The sequence below is a fragment of the Amblyraja radiata genome, chromosome 16 (genome assembly GCF_010909765.2).
Source record: "Amblyraja radiata isolate CabotCenter1 chromosome 16, sAmbRad1.1.pri, whole genome shotgun sequence".
Lineage (NCBI taxonomy): Eukaryota > Metazoa > Chordata > Chondrichthyes > Rajiformes > Rajidae > Amblyraja > Amblyraja radiata.
This window is the reverse complement of record NC_045971.1, coordinates 10,132,764-10,149,133: the sequence shown is the minus strand read 5'-3', so window position 1 is coordinate 10,149,133 and position 16,370 is coordinate 10,132,764. Positions and strand designations below refer to the sequence as shown.

At 47.8% G+C, this 16,370-nt stretch overlaps 1 protein-coding gene across 2 annotated transcripts in view; it reads right to left on the bottom strand.

Annotated features, from left to right (window-relative positions):
• The window catches only part of thra (thyroid hormone receptor alpha), a 403,335-nt gene that overhangs the window by 11,539 nt on the left and 375,426 nt on the right, over positions 1–16,370 (bottom strand). For both annotated transcript variants that reach the window (XM_033035055.1, XM_033035056.1), the window contains 4 exons: positions 15,308–15,455; positions 7,684–7,889; positions 3,740–3,886; positions 1,555–1,813 (listed from right to left, as the gene is read on the bottom strand). In XM_033035055.1, coding sequence (XP_032890946.1) covers positions 1,555–1,813; positions 3,740–3,886; positions 7,684–7,889; positions 15,308–15,455 — 760 coding nt within the window. The remainder of the gene's footprint in view (positions 1–1,554; positions 1,814–3,739; positions 3,887–7,683; positions 7,890–15,307; positions 15,456–16,370) is intronic.

Below are 16,370 nucleotides of genomic sequence, written 5' to 3'. Positions count from 1 at the left end.
AGGCCACACGCAAATTGGAGGAACAGCACCTCATATTTCGCTTGGGCAGCTTACAACCCAGCAGTATGAATATTGACTTCTCTAATTTCAAGTAACCTCTGCATTCCCTCTCTCTCTCTGCACCTCCCACACCCTACTCATCCTGCTAGTATCACTGTTTGTATCCCTTCGTTATCACCTCTTTCCACAGCCAACAATGAACCATTGTGGGCTCCACTTTCCCGAGTCATCGGTCCCCTCTCTGATTTGTACGGAACCTTTTCATACCTCTAGTTTCCCTCTCCCCCGACTCTCGGTCTGAAGAAGGGACTCAACACGAAACCTGTAACTTTTCTCCAGAGACGCTGCCTGACCCGCTGAGTTACTCCAGCATTTTGTGTCTATCCTGGCTGTTTCTATAGGCCTTGGATAAGTCTTTCAACAGCTAGCTACATGAAAACCAGCATCCCAGGTCATGGCGGTGTGACCTTTGGAAGTCTAGACCTGCGGTTCATGAGAACAGAAGGATAGCAGGCAGCCCGGCTCTTTGTGCCTGTTCCATCATTCAGGAAGATTACTGCCTCTCTCACACCTCACTGCCACTTTGCTGCACTAATCTCAATTCCCTTGATTCACATAATATCTTAATATCCCCAGGGAGCCAGTAGCTGCTTTGTTGCTATTCTTCAATCACAGAAACAAATTGTTTTCTAACACACAAATGGCATCGAGGGCTCTAGGGATCGGGCAGGAAATGGTTACGTTTCGGGATCTGTCACGATCCCATGAAGACCGGAAACGTCATCGTTACTTTTCGACTTTAGAGATACAGTGCGGAAACAGGCAATTAACCTGCAAACCTGTACGTCTTTGGAGTGTGGGAGGAAACCGGAGTACCCGGAGAAAACCTATGTGGTCACAGGGAGAACGTACAAACTCCATACAGACAGCACCCGTAGTCAGGATCCAACATGGGCCTCAGGCACTTTAAGGCAGCAACTCTACCGCTGCACCACTATGCTGCCCTAGCCATGTTCTCCAGGGATGGTGCCCAGGAGACATTTCATGTCTTCCAGTGCCATTTCCAGCCCTGGAGGGTGATGGTAACTTAGCCATTGTGTACATTCAAACCAGAGATGGGTGTGTGTCTGGGCAGTAAGGGGATCAATGGATATGGGGATAGTACTAGACAATGGCACTGTGGAATGGGCCACAGTTATTTCTCCTTTACTCCTATTTCTTAAGCTCTCATGAAATGTGGTGGCAGATTTACAAGGGGTTAACACCTCCTCTTGCTTAGTACTAAAGTGCTGGAGGAACTCAGCAGGTATCCAGCTCTTTGTGTTTTGCTGAATATGACAACATCTGCAGTCTCTTGTGCCTCTATCTCTTTCTCACCAAGCCACAAGCCTGACCTTCACGCAAGGGAGAAGACATGTGGAGAGATAATAGTTCTCTTGTTACTCTTTGACATTGGCAGTCAAAACAAGGTTGGTTTTAGCGCAGCGATAGCTCACTGGAGTCGCTTCAAGGGAAGGAAATGAATGTTAATCCACCTGGCCGAGGAGTGTTTACCTGAGGACATCAATAAAACGGCCTGCAGCAGAGCCACCTCTGTGTCGTCCAGACTGAAGGCCGATAAGGATTTGCCCAGCTCAAATATGGCATCGGAGACAACACCGAGCCCCCCGTTCTTCAGCTGTTCTCTCTTGACGGCCATCTCCCCGTTTAGCGTCAGCGTCTCGCTCTCCGCGTCGTATCGGACAGCAGCTCTCAAAGACATTATCTCCATACAGCAGCCCTTCAGAAGGATGATCTGGTCCTCACATGGCAGCTACAGAAAGAGTAAACGGAACAAGCTGTAGGCAGCGGCAGGACATTCAGCAAGAGGGCAGGTGAGAGGTCCCAGGTGCTGGAATGCCAGGTTCACATTGTCACATCCCCGCCTTGATCGGAATGTAATAAACACGCTCCAAGGACACTGAACACAGAACGCGCTGCATTCCTTTACATCCCGGCAACATGGAATTGTTCTAGTAACGATCTGCCTACACGTCCAAGTACCCTTTTTAAAATATTGCTTGCAATTGACCAGGGTGATCTTGCCCTGTTGTATAACCCTGAAAATTCAGCTACGTGCTGCTGAGTGCTAAAGGGGCTGTCCCACTTGGGCGACCTAATTGGCGAGTTTAGAAGAGTTTGAAAAAATGACATGTTGAATACCTCCTTCGACGATGTTGAAGACCAGCTTCGACTAACTTCGGGAAAATTGGACACCGAATAGTGGAGAGTGAAGACGACTTCCTTCGATCTCCTTCGACCTCCCTTCAACTATGATGAAGACTATCTACGACTACCTTCGACTACCCTCGATTACCTACGACTAACATGCCGACCTACTACGATTAAACCTACCAGTAAAAAAAGTAACGATTTTTTTCCATGGCGACCTTTTTTTACCCGCCTGCATTTTTTAACATATTGAAAAAAACGCCGCGACCTAGCTGAGGACTCGAGTACGCGGAGACCACTCTCGAGCATGAAGGATCATCGTTACGAAGACCTCCTACGACCTCGTGTCGACCATGCTGCGAGTACGAGTCGAGGGCAAACTCGCCAGAACTCGTGGATTAGGTTGCCCAAGTGGGACAGCCCCTTCACTTTCATGCAATTCATTTGGATAATCAGAGCTTTGGGGTAGCACAGCTAACCTGACAGTGACAGAGACCGAGGTTCGATCCTGACCTTGGGTGCTGTCTGTGCGGAGTTTGCACGTTCTCCCTCTGACTGCCTGGGATTCCTACTGGTGCACCGGTTTTCTCCCACGTCAAAAAGTTGTACGGGTTTGTAGGTGAATTAGCCTGTAAATTGTACATTTCCTTGATCATCGTCTTCTTTGATCTGCTCTTTTTCACACCCGTGTACCCTTACATATCTCGTTTCCCTCTCCCTTGACTCTCAGCCTAAATAAGGGTCTCAACCCGAAGTGTCACCCATTTTGTGTCTATGTTCTTTGTAAATTGCCACTAGTGTTTCGGGAGTAGATGTGTAACATGGAATAACATAGGATTAGTCTAGTTTAAGCTAGTCGAGTCTAGTTTATCTAGGCTAGCCTAGTTTAGTTTAGCTTAGTTTTATTTCTAACTAAAAAAACAAAACTAAATTAAACGAAACTTAACTAGACCAACGTGAAGAGTGATCGATGATCCCCGTGGACTTAGTGGTCGTTGGGCTTGTTTCCATGCTGTATCTTTCAATCAATTACTCAAAAGGTTGTGTGGCCACGTGCCTGTCTCCCCATCATTGATCTGTTCACTGCCAAGTTTTGTTTTTGCACCATTGGCCGTGACCTGAGAATACTCGGGGTCATCGGAGTCCGCGGCTGGGGTCTGGGTCGGCTCCGCGGAGGCTTTAGGGGAGGACCTGGCAGCGTTGGCAGATAGTTCGGTGCGGCGCTCCATGATGGCGCCCACCGACCCGGCGTGGGGGAGGGGGAAGAACAATGAACAATGGAGGACCCGGCGTGGGAGGACCACTGTGAGGGATGGGGGGGGAGGGGGGAAGAACAAAGGTAGACCTGGCGCGGGATACTTTGTATCTTTGTAACTTGTAAGCGCCCTTTATGTGGCGGCTATTTGCATACCTTGGATAAAGCAAGCAAAGAATTTCACTGTGACCGATCACATGTGACATTCATTCATTGAACAGGTTATACATATTAAAAGAAAGCTAAGTTAAGTCAACTTTCACCAACAAATACCTCTGAGAACATGGGCAGTTTTTTGGCAAAATCCACAACTCTGGTAATGGCTGGGGTGATAATCCTGGTGAACTGGCTGAAGGCTTCCAGGTCGACTTTATCTCCTTCCGTTGTGGTCATCATGGGAGACTGACCAATGTCTTCTGGCTGTGGGAACAGAAGGGGCATTGTATGAATCAAACTACAGGAAAACACACGATGGGAGTCAGGATCATTGTGTCCGGGTTTGATCAGGGATCATCAGGTCATAATGATTGGAGCAGAATTAGGCCATTCGGGCCATCTACTCTGCCATTCTAACATGGCAGATCTATCTTTCCCTCTCAACCCCATTCTCCTGCCTCCTCCCCATAACCGCTGACACCCATATTAATCAAGAATCGACCTATCTCTGCCTTAATAATATCCATTGACTTGGCCTCCACTGCCATTTGCGGCAAAGGATTCACCACCCTCTGACTAAAGAAATTATCGTTGGATAATTAGGAAATAAAGTCAGCGTGTCAGTGGGTCCCCCACCCTAGTCTTCCTGCTAGTTCCACGGTTCACACCCTTCGTTATCATCTCTTCCCCAGTCAACAATGGATCATTGTGGGCTCTACCCTTCCTTGGTCATCTGTTGCCGGCCCTGCTTTGTTCTGGCCTTTTCTTACCTCCAGTTCCCTCCCCTCTATTTTCGGTCTGAGGAAGGTTCCCGACCCGAAACGTCACCCATCCTTTTTCTCCAGAGATGCTGCCCGACCCGCTGAGTTACTCCAGCGCTTTGTGTCTATCTTCTTCACTGAGTCTAAATCCTGAAATTCCCCATCCAAAACTCAGACCACCATGAGGACTGCATCGGTCCAAGAAAGTGGCTCACAAAAACCTCCACAAGGGCAATTAAGGATGGGCAATAAATTGTGCCCTTGCCAATAATCTACCAATGCAGAAATACATTCAAGTACATTCAAGTAAATCAAGTACATTCAAGTATATTCAAGTACATTCATTCAAGTACATTCAAGTACATTCATTCAAGTACATTCAAGTACATTCATTCAAGTACATTCATTCAAGTACATTCATTCAAGTACATTCAAGTACATTCATTCAAGTAAGTCCGGTGGGATTCAAAGGATGAAGAACTACAATGATTAGAAATCTCTATTTTAATGTAATCTTTGGGTCGGCACGGTGGCGTAGCGGTAGAGCTACAGCCTTACAGCACCAGAGACCCCGGTTCGATCCTGACTACGGGTGCTTGTCTGTAGAGTCTGTACGTTCTTCCTCGAAACCTGCGTGGGTTTCCTCCCACACTCCAAACACGTGCAGATTTGTAGGTTAATTGGCACGGTATAAACATTTGTCCCTAGGGTGTGTAGGATAGTGTTAAGCGTGCGGGGATCGCTGGTTGGTGCAGACGCGGTGGGCCGAGGGGACTGTTTTTGCACTGTGTCTCTAAACTAAACTAAATTCTGCAAAGTTTATCCTTGCTGACTGACGAGCTGTGTCTCTATTTATGCAATTAGCCAAATTCAGCTTCAGCACCACGTGTACAAATTCATCGTGTTCCACTCTGTCTTTGTTCAATTCACTCCCCCGGCACATTCTCCCCATACAGTTCACCTCGTGACACAGTCACCCAGTTTAGTTCACTTGGTGGCATTAACCCCCGACACAGCACGGTGGCGCAGCAGTAGAGTTGCCACCTTACAGCGCCAGAGACCCGGGTTCGATCCTGACTGCAGGTGCTGTCTGTACGGCGTTTGCACGTTCTCCCTGTGACCTGCCTGGGTTTTCTCCGAGATCTTCGGTTTCCTCCCACACTCCAGAGACGTACAGGGAGAGATAAGAGAAGCAGGATGGGGGGCGAGGGGGGAGGCTTATGTGGACAGTTACGATGGTCAGAGGGGGAGGCAGGTTGCTAGATCTGTATCGTCCGCTCTGTGTAGAACAGGCCTCTGTTCTTGTTTCCTCCCCGCTGCCACTTTGAACTGAATATTCCCCCGACATGCCCGGGAAGGAAATCCAATCAGCCGATTCTGGTCTGCGTTTTAATCCAGGGCCGGGAGACTAAATGACCACCTAATTCCCCTCCAACCATCATTAACAACCAGGAAATCAAGCCTGTGCCAGCGAGTGATGATTTTCGTGGTAATTTAGCAGCAGTCAGCTTCCCTGGCAACCCTGTTTATTACTTAAATTTATTACAGCCCTGATCTGTTTGAAATCGACAATAACATTATGATTGAACAGGAGTCTTCACATTACTGGATCGGGTTCAGCAAAGCAATGGTCAATTCCTTGCAAAAATCTGCATAAGTTCATGTGATAGGAGCAGAATTAGGCCATTCAGCCCATTAAGTCAACCTCGCCATTCAACCATGGCTGACCTATCTTTCCCTCACAACCCCATTCACCTGCCTTCTCCCCATAAATTTACAACAACCTACAACAAGTACACTGGCACTATCCTATGCACTATTTACAATTTTACCGTAGCCAATTAACCTACAAACCTGTACGTCTTTGGAATGTGAGAGGAAACCGGAGCACCCGGAGAAAACCCACGCGGGTCACGGGGAGAACGTAAAACTCTGTACAGATAGTGTCCATAGTCAGGATCGAACCTGGGTCTCTGGCGCTGGAAGGCAGCAACTCTACCGCTGCACCACCGTGCCGCCCTCGTGCTGTTGAAAAAAGATCATTTCTTGGGGCATTGGGGCATTCATAAGTTCACAACTGATAGGAACAGAATTAGGCCATTCGGCCCATCAAGTCCACTCCGCCATTCAATCATGGCTGATCTATCTCTCCCTCCTAATCCCATTCTCCTGCCATCGCCCCATAACCTCTGACACCCGTACTAATCAAGAATCCATCTATCTCTGCCTTAAAAATATCCATTGATTTGGCCTCCACAGCCTTCTGTGGCGAAGAATTCCGTAGATTCACCACCCTCTGACTAAATAAATTCGTCCTCATCTCCTACCTACAGGAACGTCCTTATGTTCTGAGGCCTTGACCAGTTGTCCTAGACTCCCCCACTAGTGGAAACATCCTCTCCACATCCACTCTATCCAAGCAGCCTTTGGACTCTGGAATGAACGGGAAACCTTGACGTATAATCACTCGTTCTATTGTTACAGTGAACAACTCTTTCCTGCGTTTGGATCTCTGTATCTGCTGCTTGAGCATAAATGAATCGATTTCACATCACATCAGTAGGTGCGATCCCTCACAGCAGTTCCTGCACCTTGTGATGCCGAGAAACTTAAAAGCAAAGTAACATAGATGTAAATCAAGGGGCCAGCTTAAACACAGACAGGCGAGCTGTGCTCAACTCGGGCCACATGACTTGGAGTCATAGAGTGTTACAGTGTGGAAACAGGCCCTTCGGCCCAACTTGCCCACACCAGCCATCATGCCCCATCTACACTCGTCCCACCTGCCTGCGTTTGGCCCATATCCCTCTAAACCTGTCCTATCCATGTACCTGTCTAAATGTTTCTTAAACGTTGCAATAGTACCTGTCTGCTAATAAATTAGAAACATAGAAACATAGACAATAGGTGCAAGAGGAGGCCATTCGGCCCTTCGAGCAAGCACCACCATTCATTGTGATCATGGCTGATCGTCCCCAATCAATAACCTGTGCCTGCCTTCTCCCCATATTCCTTGATTCCACTAGCCCCTAGAGTTCTAACTAACCCTCTCTTAAATCCATCCAGTGATTTGGCCTCCACTGCCCTCTGTGGCAGGGAATTCCATACATTAAAATACATTAAATTAAATGCGCGATCAATAACACCCAAGAGTCTGGAAAATCTGCTAGTGCATCACCACAAAGTCCTAAATGTGTGGGATTAAAGGAATTTTACTGGATGGGTCAGGACATCTGAGAAGTCCAGGCATAGGAAGAGCGCTCAGTGTAATAATGGTACAGGGTGAATATTTATCCTTACCAGAAATTTCCGTTTCTGCTTCCAGTGGCTGCCTTGTGCGTTGGTTGTCATGTGGGCCTCCGTGGCTACCCGGATCAACTCCCATTCCTCGCTGTTGGGCTCGGGCCTGGTCTGCATGGTCTTCACCACCTCCTCTCGCCTCCGCTTCTCCCGGTTATCTTCGATCAGCTTCCTCTTGGCGATGCGCTTGCCCTCATCCAACACCACTGGTGAGGAAGGAAGAGGCCTACTTTAGTCTAGTTTAGTCTAGAGACGCAGCGGGCAAAAAACAGGCCCTTCGGTCCACCGAGTCCGCGTCGACCGGCGATCCCTGCACGTTAACGCTATCCTACACACACAAGGGACATTGTACATTTACACCAAGCCAAGTAACCTACAAACCTGGGCGTCTTTGGAGGAAACCAGAGATCCCGGAGAAGACCAACGCAGGTCAAGGGGAGAACACGCAAACTCCATACAGACAGCACCCGTAGTCGGGATTGAACCTTGGTGTCTGGTGCAGTAAGGCAGCAAATCTATCGTTGCACCACTGTGCCGCCCTGACTTGTAGTTAGTTCCCTGTACAGCAACCTGGCAGGGAGGCGAGTGCAGTTGGGTGGCAGCTGTCCCACTTAGTATCCAATCCAATCCAATCCAATCCAACTTTATTTGTTAAGCACTTTAAAACAACCAATGTTGACCAAAGTGCTGTACAGAAGAATAAACAAGACATCATAAACAGACAACATAACAGCAAAGTGCTTTACATAAATTAAATAATAAGTTCCATTACAAACCATAGAAATAGGTTAAAAAAAAATGAATAAAATGGACACAACACATTTTAGAGTTCAACACAAACATCCCCCCACAGCAGAATCAAAACTTTCCGCTGTGGGGAAAGGCACCAGAAAGTTAAGTCCTCTTCCTCTGTGAGACACCCGAGGTCGGGGCCCATTTGTGGCCTTGCAGCCAGTCCGATGATTTTCAGGGCCCTCTTGCCGTGAAGATGGAACTTCGGCGTCGGGTGAAACATTCCTCAGCGGCTTGGAGAAGTCTGGAGCGGCTGCCTCCTCCCTGGGGGCCGGGGCACTCGTAGTCCTCAGGCCGCGCCGGTTGGAGCTCCGACCCCAGCGAACTCGAACCCTGGCTCTGCGGCGCTCCAAATCCAGCGCCGCCCGCAGCCCCAGCTCCGCGATGTTGGGATCGACAGCCACAGCATTCCGGAGCTTACCGCACGGCGACCCGGTAAGGCATCGCCCGCTCCCTGTTGGTATCCCAGCGCGGCACCACCGCCGCCGAAGCTGTAGTCCCGGCCGGTCCCGACAGGAAACGCCGCTCCATTCTCGATGGTAGGCCGCGAGGACGGGGTGAAGAAGCAGCTTGGAGGAATGCTGCCTCTCCGACCAGGTAGGGGACTAAGAAATAAAGTTTCCCCCTTCCCCACCCCCACCTCCCCACATAGAAGACCTCCACTAACATTTTTTAACAGGACTTAAAATAAAATAAAATAAAAAAGGAGTAGAGACGGACTGCGGGCAGGCTGCCATACACAGACGGCGCCCACTCCCGCACATAGTAAACCTGAACGGAAACCTCTGGAGACTTTGCGCCCCACCCAAGGTTTCCGTGCGGTTCCCGGAGGTTTTTGTCAGTCTCCCTACCTGCTTCCACTAGCTGCAACCTCCGGCAACCACCTGCAACCTCCGGGAACCGCGCGGAAACCTTGGGTGGGGCGCAAAGTCCCCAGAGGTTTCCGTTCAGGTTTCCTAAGTGGGACAGGGGCATTACAGCACCAGAGACCCAGGTTCCATCCTGACTACAGGTGCAATCTGTACAAAGTTTGTACATTCTTACCATGACCTGCGTGGGTTTTCTCCAGGAGCTCTGGTTTCCACCCGCACTCCAAACGTGCAGGCTTGCAAGTTGGTCGGCTTGGTATAAATGTACAGTGTTCCCAGTGTGTGTGGGATAGTGTTAGTGTGCGGGGATCGCTGGTCGGCGTGGACTCAGTGGACTGTTTCCCCTCTGTATCTCTAAACTATACTATACTACACTACAGGCTTGAATCAATGCTGGCACTATGATACGGGCCAAACCTTATACAGTATTGAAGCTGCACTGCAGGGCACCCCATGGCTCAACAGTAGTTGGTTTTACTAAGTGTTACAGCTTAATAGTTCAATAATCCAATGCTAGAAACCAAATGTTGTCCGAGAACGAGTGAGGTAGTTACACATGGAACATTGCAGCACGAGGAACAGGCCCTTCAGCCCACAACGACTGTGGCAAAAGTGAGACCAATATAAACTCATTTCTGTAGGAAGGAACTGCAGATGCCGGTTTAAACCGAAGATAGACACAAAAAGCTTGGGTAACTCAGCGGGACAGGCAGCATCTCTGGAGAGAACGAATGGGTGACGTTTCGGGTCGAGACCCTTCTTCAGACTAGTTTCAAACTAATTTCTTCGGCCTGCACATGATCTATATCCCTCTATTTCGTACATATGCCGGTGCCTATCTCAAAGCTTCTTAAACGCCACTATCATATCTGCCTCCACTATTATCCCTGGCACCAATCACACTCTGTGTGAAATAAAACTTGCCCCCACATCCCCTTTAAACTTTGCTTCTCTCAACATAAAGCGATGTCCTTTGAGCCCCTGTCCCACTTTCCCGAGTTACTCACAAGTTTTCCCCTTGATTCAAACTTGGAGAATTACGGTAATAGCCAGCCGTTGGTACTCGGGGCTATTTTCTTTACTCACAGACATTTTTCAACATGTTAAAAAAAACGTCCCGACTTATCTGATGCCCCGAGTACCTACGGCTGGCATTACGAGCCGCTACGAAATAGCTACGGACGCCTACGGCCTCCTACGGACATTCTCCGAGTTTGAAGCAAGAGGAAAACTCGGAAGAATCCGTTAACGACTCGGGAAAGTGGGACAGGCCCTTTAGTCTTTGCCATTTCTACCCTGGGGGAAAGGTTCTGATTGTCTACCCTATCTATGCCTCAGATTAACAGCTATTGTGTTACAGTTGGATTTGGGAACTTAAACTTGCCCTTTGGGACTTCAGAGGACAGACATTTTGAGGCAGTGACTGATCCCAAAATGGAGACTCCCGTTCCCCTTGGGCAGGGAGTACCAGCGTTAGTTTAGTTAAAAGAAGAAAGTAATATAATAGGAGTAACAATGGCACGCAGAACTTCAAATCTACAAACAGACCCACTGAATAATCATAATCATATTTTATTAGCCAAGCATGTTTTGCAACATATACGAGGAATTTGATTTGCCATACAGTCATACAGGAAGGATCATTATTTCATTTGGAAAGCAAGGACTGACTGGAGATAGTTAGCGTGGCTTTGTGCATGGGAAATCATGTCTGACAAATGTTATTGAGTTTCTTGAAGATGTGACAAAAAGGATTGGTGAGGGCAGAGCTGTAGATGGTGTCTAGGTGGACTTTAGCAAGGCCTTTGACATTTCAGTTCAGTTTAGTTATTGTCACGTGTGCCGAGGTAGGGAAAAGCTTTTGTTGCGTGCTATCCAACCAGTGGAAAGACAATACATGATTACAATCGAGCCATCGATGCATGAGAAAGGAATTATGTTTAGTGCAAGTTAAAGCCAGTAAGAACTGCTGTTGTCGGAGTTTGAGAGTGTGGATCGTTATAACATGTGACTGTAGATCTGCTTCTGTGGATAGGGTGCAAATAGTCGCTTGGGTTAGGCGCCAGGATCCAGCATAACAGGCTTGAAGAATAGATCCCGTGGGATCTAGGGAGAGCTGGCCAACTGGATACAACATTGGCTTGGTAGGAGGAGTCAGGGAGTGTTATTCAGATTGGAGGCTGGTGACCAATGGTGTGCGGCAGGGATCAGTGCTGGGTCCACTATTGTTTGTCATTCAGCAGCTTAATGCAGCGCTTCTTAAACTGGTGAATGGTTCACCCAAGAGCGACTGAAATTATTTTGGGGTGAATGAAACTAGAGGGGTGAATGGGGTGGAAGATTGCAACCTTCACGTGGTCCGCCCTGTTTCGACGAATGCGGTCAACCCGGCGTGCACAATCAAAAAAGATTAAATAGAACAAGTTGTCCTACAAGTTTAGGCTGTGCACGCCATACGCAAGAAGAAGAAGAAGAAGAGACGTGAATGAAGGGTGAATGACTTAATTTATTCATAAATTTATATATTTTTTTCTATACTTAAAAAAGGCATTGCCATTAAAGTGGTTAGTAAGCTCTTATTGGTTTTAATGGCAGTGAAGCTGGAAATTTGATGTTTTTTTATGGTTTCTTTACATATTTTTAGGATGTTAAAAAAGTTGAATAAAATAAATGAGTTGATTTATGTTTTTTGCTCATGTGACAAAATAAATTATTATATATAAAATTATACACAAGGGAGACAGAACAAGACGAAAATGACCAAAAGACATAAGAAAATTTAGCCGAGGGTAAATGGAATTTTGTGATGAAGACTCAAGAGTGAATGACACTGAAATTGTTTAAGAAGCACTGGCTTAATCGACCTGTGTTTCAGAAGCCTGGGTCTTATTTTATCTTTGTAATGTTATTGCTGAGGTGACCTGTCGTCTTGTCAAACACATGTCATTGTACCGCTGACCCTGTGTTAACCTACATATGACAAATAAAACTAAATTGGAAATCAAACTAGGTCCACCCTCACAGAACGGCATTTAAATTCAGTTCATTAAATAAATCTGGAATTAAAAAATAAGCTGGTATCAATAATAATGGCTGTGAAATTATTGGACTGTTGTTTAAAACCCACCTGGTTCGCAAATGCTTGCAGCTCTTAAGTGGTCTGGCCCATGTGTGACTCAAGACCAAGCGCAATGTGTTAACTGCCCCATCAAATGACAAGAGGTGAAGTTTGAAGGAAATTAATAATTTCCTTAAATTAATCAACGCCTTGCTCTTAAATCCTCATCCCCGACTCTTTGCTTTACCACAGTGACTGGAGTGTTGCTGGCATGGTGCGGTCTGTTGTTGGATGGAGGCACTGGGATATTATTGAGCTGAGGCACTGCAGGCAGGGAATACTTCAGGCATTGCATTGCTTGTTTTCTGCAGCTAACTGCCACGCTCACATCTGCCAAGCAACAGCTAGCCCGGGGACCAATTCCGATTTCAGGCATTATTTCATGCATGAAGGGGAAAAGAAATGCCAAGGGAGTCTCTTTTAGCTTAGTTTGGTTTAGTTTAGAAAATACAGGGCGGAAACAGGACCTTCGGATCACCAAGTCCGCACCGGCCAGCAATTCCCCGCATATTCTGCACGCACTAGGGATAATTTACAATTTTTATACCAAGCCAATTAACCTACAAACCTGCATGTCTTTGGGGTGTGGGAGGAAACCGGAGCTACCAGGAAAAACCCACGCGGGTCACGGGGAGAACGTACAATCACCGTACGGATAGCACCCGTAGTCAGGATCGAACCCTGGTCACCGGCGCTGTAAGGCAGCGACTCTACCTCTCCGCCACCGCGCCATGCCACAAGTCCAACCAGCTTTCGTGGAACGAGCACACATTACAGAGCAGCAAGCTGATTGGGGGTGGGGTGAACTTCAGAGCATTCTGACTCAGTTTCAAGTGCACAATAACACTTGTCATCCAAATGGGATGCCACAGGGCGGCACGGTGGCGCAGCGGTAGAGTTGCTGCCTTACAGCGCCAGAGACCCGGGTTCGATCCTGACTACTGTTGCCGTCTGTACGCAGTTTGTACGTTCTCCCTGTGACCTGCGCTCTCTGGGAACTCCAGTTTCCGCCCACACTCCAAAGACGTGCGGACCGTCAGTCCAGGGAAAGGGCAGAGTTGAGCTGGAGTTAGCGCTTCTTCTCCGCGCTGGCTGTAAGCCTGGGGCTGCCACTGCTCCGGGCCGCTGTCCCGTCAGTCCACGGTCACCCCGGACATCTCCGGCCACCGGAATGGGACACTTGGGAGAGGACGGGGACGGGGACGATCCAGTAGCAATTCAACAGCGCTTGCAGCGCCGGAGACCCGGGATCGATCCTGACTGTGGATGAAACGCAGGTCTGTAAACACGCAGCAGTACAGCTGCCGAGAATGTCTCTCTGCCGGTCCAGTCTCTCCCACTCGCATCTGCCCCCTCTATCTCTCGCTGTTACACCCCACTCTCCCGCTACCTGGCACCCCCCCTTCCTCAGATTAAATATATTTTCACACATAAATTATCAATAAAGATAAGAATTTATACACAGTTTATACAGCCAGAGCTTCGGTCGCTTTTGCTTTATCGCGAGTGACCTTTGACAAATCCCATGATTCCTTGGGTTTTTTCGGAATACCGAACTCACTTACACGCCAGGTGCTCGCCCTATTGCCCTGCACAGTTGTAGCAAAGTAACTGGCCACTGATGTGGGAACCTTGCAAGCCTGCTGTGCTGACAATTCTTGGTCTCTGACTAAATCCAACACAGATGTTGAATGAGAACATGCAGGAAAAAGCTTGTAATTTAGACAGATGGTCACAATGCCAAAAAATAAAAATAGTGGCAGCTAAAATATTCGAGTGCTCTGCCACCCATGCCCTGAAACAATTGTCTCTCTTCAACGCCACAAGGGCAGCACGGTGGCGCAGCGGCAGAGTTGCTGCCTTACAGCGCCACAGACCTGGTTTTGCTCCTGACTGCGGGTGCTGCCTGTACGGAGTTTGCACGTTCTGCCTGTGACCTGCGTGGGTTTCTCCCGGGTGCTCCGGTTTCATCCCACACTCCAAAGACGTGCAGGTTTGTAGGTTGATTGGCTTCTGTGAATTGTAAATTGTCCCCAGGGTGTGTAGGATGGTGCTAGTGCACTTGTTGTAGCTTTCACAAGGACTTTGTTACAACTGTGGTGGCACATATTTCAGCATGCATTGTTATGGTCTCATGTATCTAATATCACTGATTATTGTATATTTAGTTGTTGTATTAATGTGCCTGTAAAAGCTGCAACAAGAACACATTTTATTGTTCTTTCTCCCTGTATGTTGATTGGTAAGGGCGTCAAAGATTATGGGGAAAAGGCAGGAGAATGGGGATGAGAGGGAAAGATACATCTGTAATGATCGAAGGGTGGAACAGACATGATGGGCAGAATGGCCTTATTCTGCTCCTGTGTCATGCTCTTATGGTAGATATAACAATTAAACACTTTTGACTTTAGACTTTGGAGATACAGTGCGGAACAGGCCCTTCGGCCCATCGAGTCCGCGCCGACCAGCGATCTCCGCACCCTTGCACCAACCTACACACTGGGGACAATTTACAATTTTACCAAAGCCAATTAACCTACAAACCTGTACGTCGTTGCAGTGTAGGAGGAAACCGGAGCACACAGGAGAAACCCACACGGTCACAGGGAGAACGTACAAACTCTGTACAGACAGCACGGGTAGTCAGGATCGAACCTGGGTCTCTGATGCTGTACGGCAGTAATTATGCCACTGTGCCACAAAACTGCCACCGTGACGCCCTCTATCTCTCTGTCTCTAGTTCACTGATCATTCCAGCATTTTGTGTCTATCTTTGATCGTCAATATCTTCCTCGAGGCTTCAGCAACACGAAGAGGCAGCGATGTAATAAAGAGCGGCGCTTACGGTCCATGGCCATGCCAACCGTGGTGCATTTCTTGAATCGGCAGAGCTGGCATTGGTTTCTGGTGATCTTGTCCACCACACAGCAGCCGTCGTACTTGCAGGAATAGGCAGGGTGCAGGTTTTTCTGGATTGTCCTCCTGAAGAAGCCCTAAAAATAGAAGAGGGGAAGAGTGATTAGAGAACTTTGGTCAATGAGGGAATTTGAGGGTCTTGTTAGGAACATGTCAGGTATTGGCAGCTGAGATCAAGCAGCTTCCTTGAGGAATTTGGGGCATGTCGTAGCGCACTTACAATGAAATGAGGTGAAAGAAAAAGGGCCGTGTGTTATCCCTGGCAGATAAAAGGAGAACCTTAAAAGATTTGATAGGTGTATTAAGCGTAAAAGTGAAGTTAGGCAGATAGTACATCCACTTAATGAACAATGTAGCCATAGGATATGGCCAATGTCTTAGATGAATATTTCTCATCTATTACTGTGGAAGCCAGTGACTTCAACTGAGGTGTCAGTGATATCATGGATCATATGAAAATTACAAAGGAGGAAAAGTGACCAGAAGCTAATTAACCTATAAACCTGTACCTCTTTGGAGTGTGGGAGGAAACCGGAGCACCCGGGGAAAACTCACACAGTCACAGGGAGATCATCGAAACGCGGTATAGGAAGCACCCTTGGTCAGGATGGAACCCGGGTCTCTGGCGCTGTAAGGCAGCAACTCTACCGCTGTGCCACTGTTCCACCTCCCTTTTAACTGGAACAAGGACTCCTATTTCTAGGCTCTTCCACCAAGGCAGATGTTCCCAAAGTATCTACCTTGCCAACCACCTCAGTCTGAAGAAGGGTCTCAACCTGAAACGTCACCTATGCCTTTTCTCCAGAGATACTGCCTGACCTGCTGAGTTACTCCAGCTTTTTGTGTCTATCCTCTGTTTAAACCAGCATCTGCAGTTCCTCCCTACACACCTTAGATTCACATATGTTTCAATGAGATCTCCTCTCATTCTTCTAAACTCCGTTCAATGCAGATTCAATGTGTACAATCCGTCATCTTAGTGGATCTAGCTG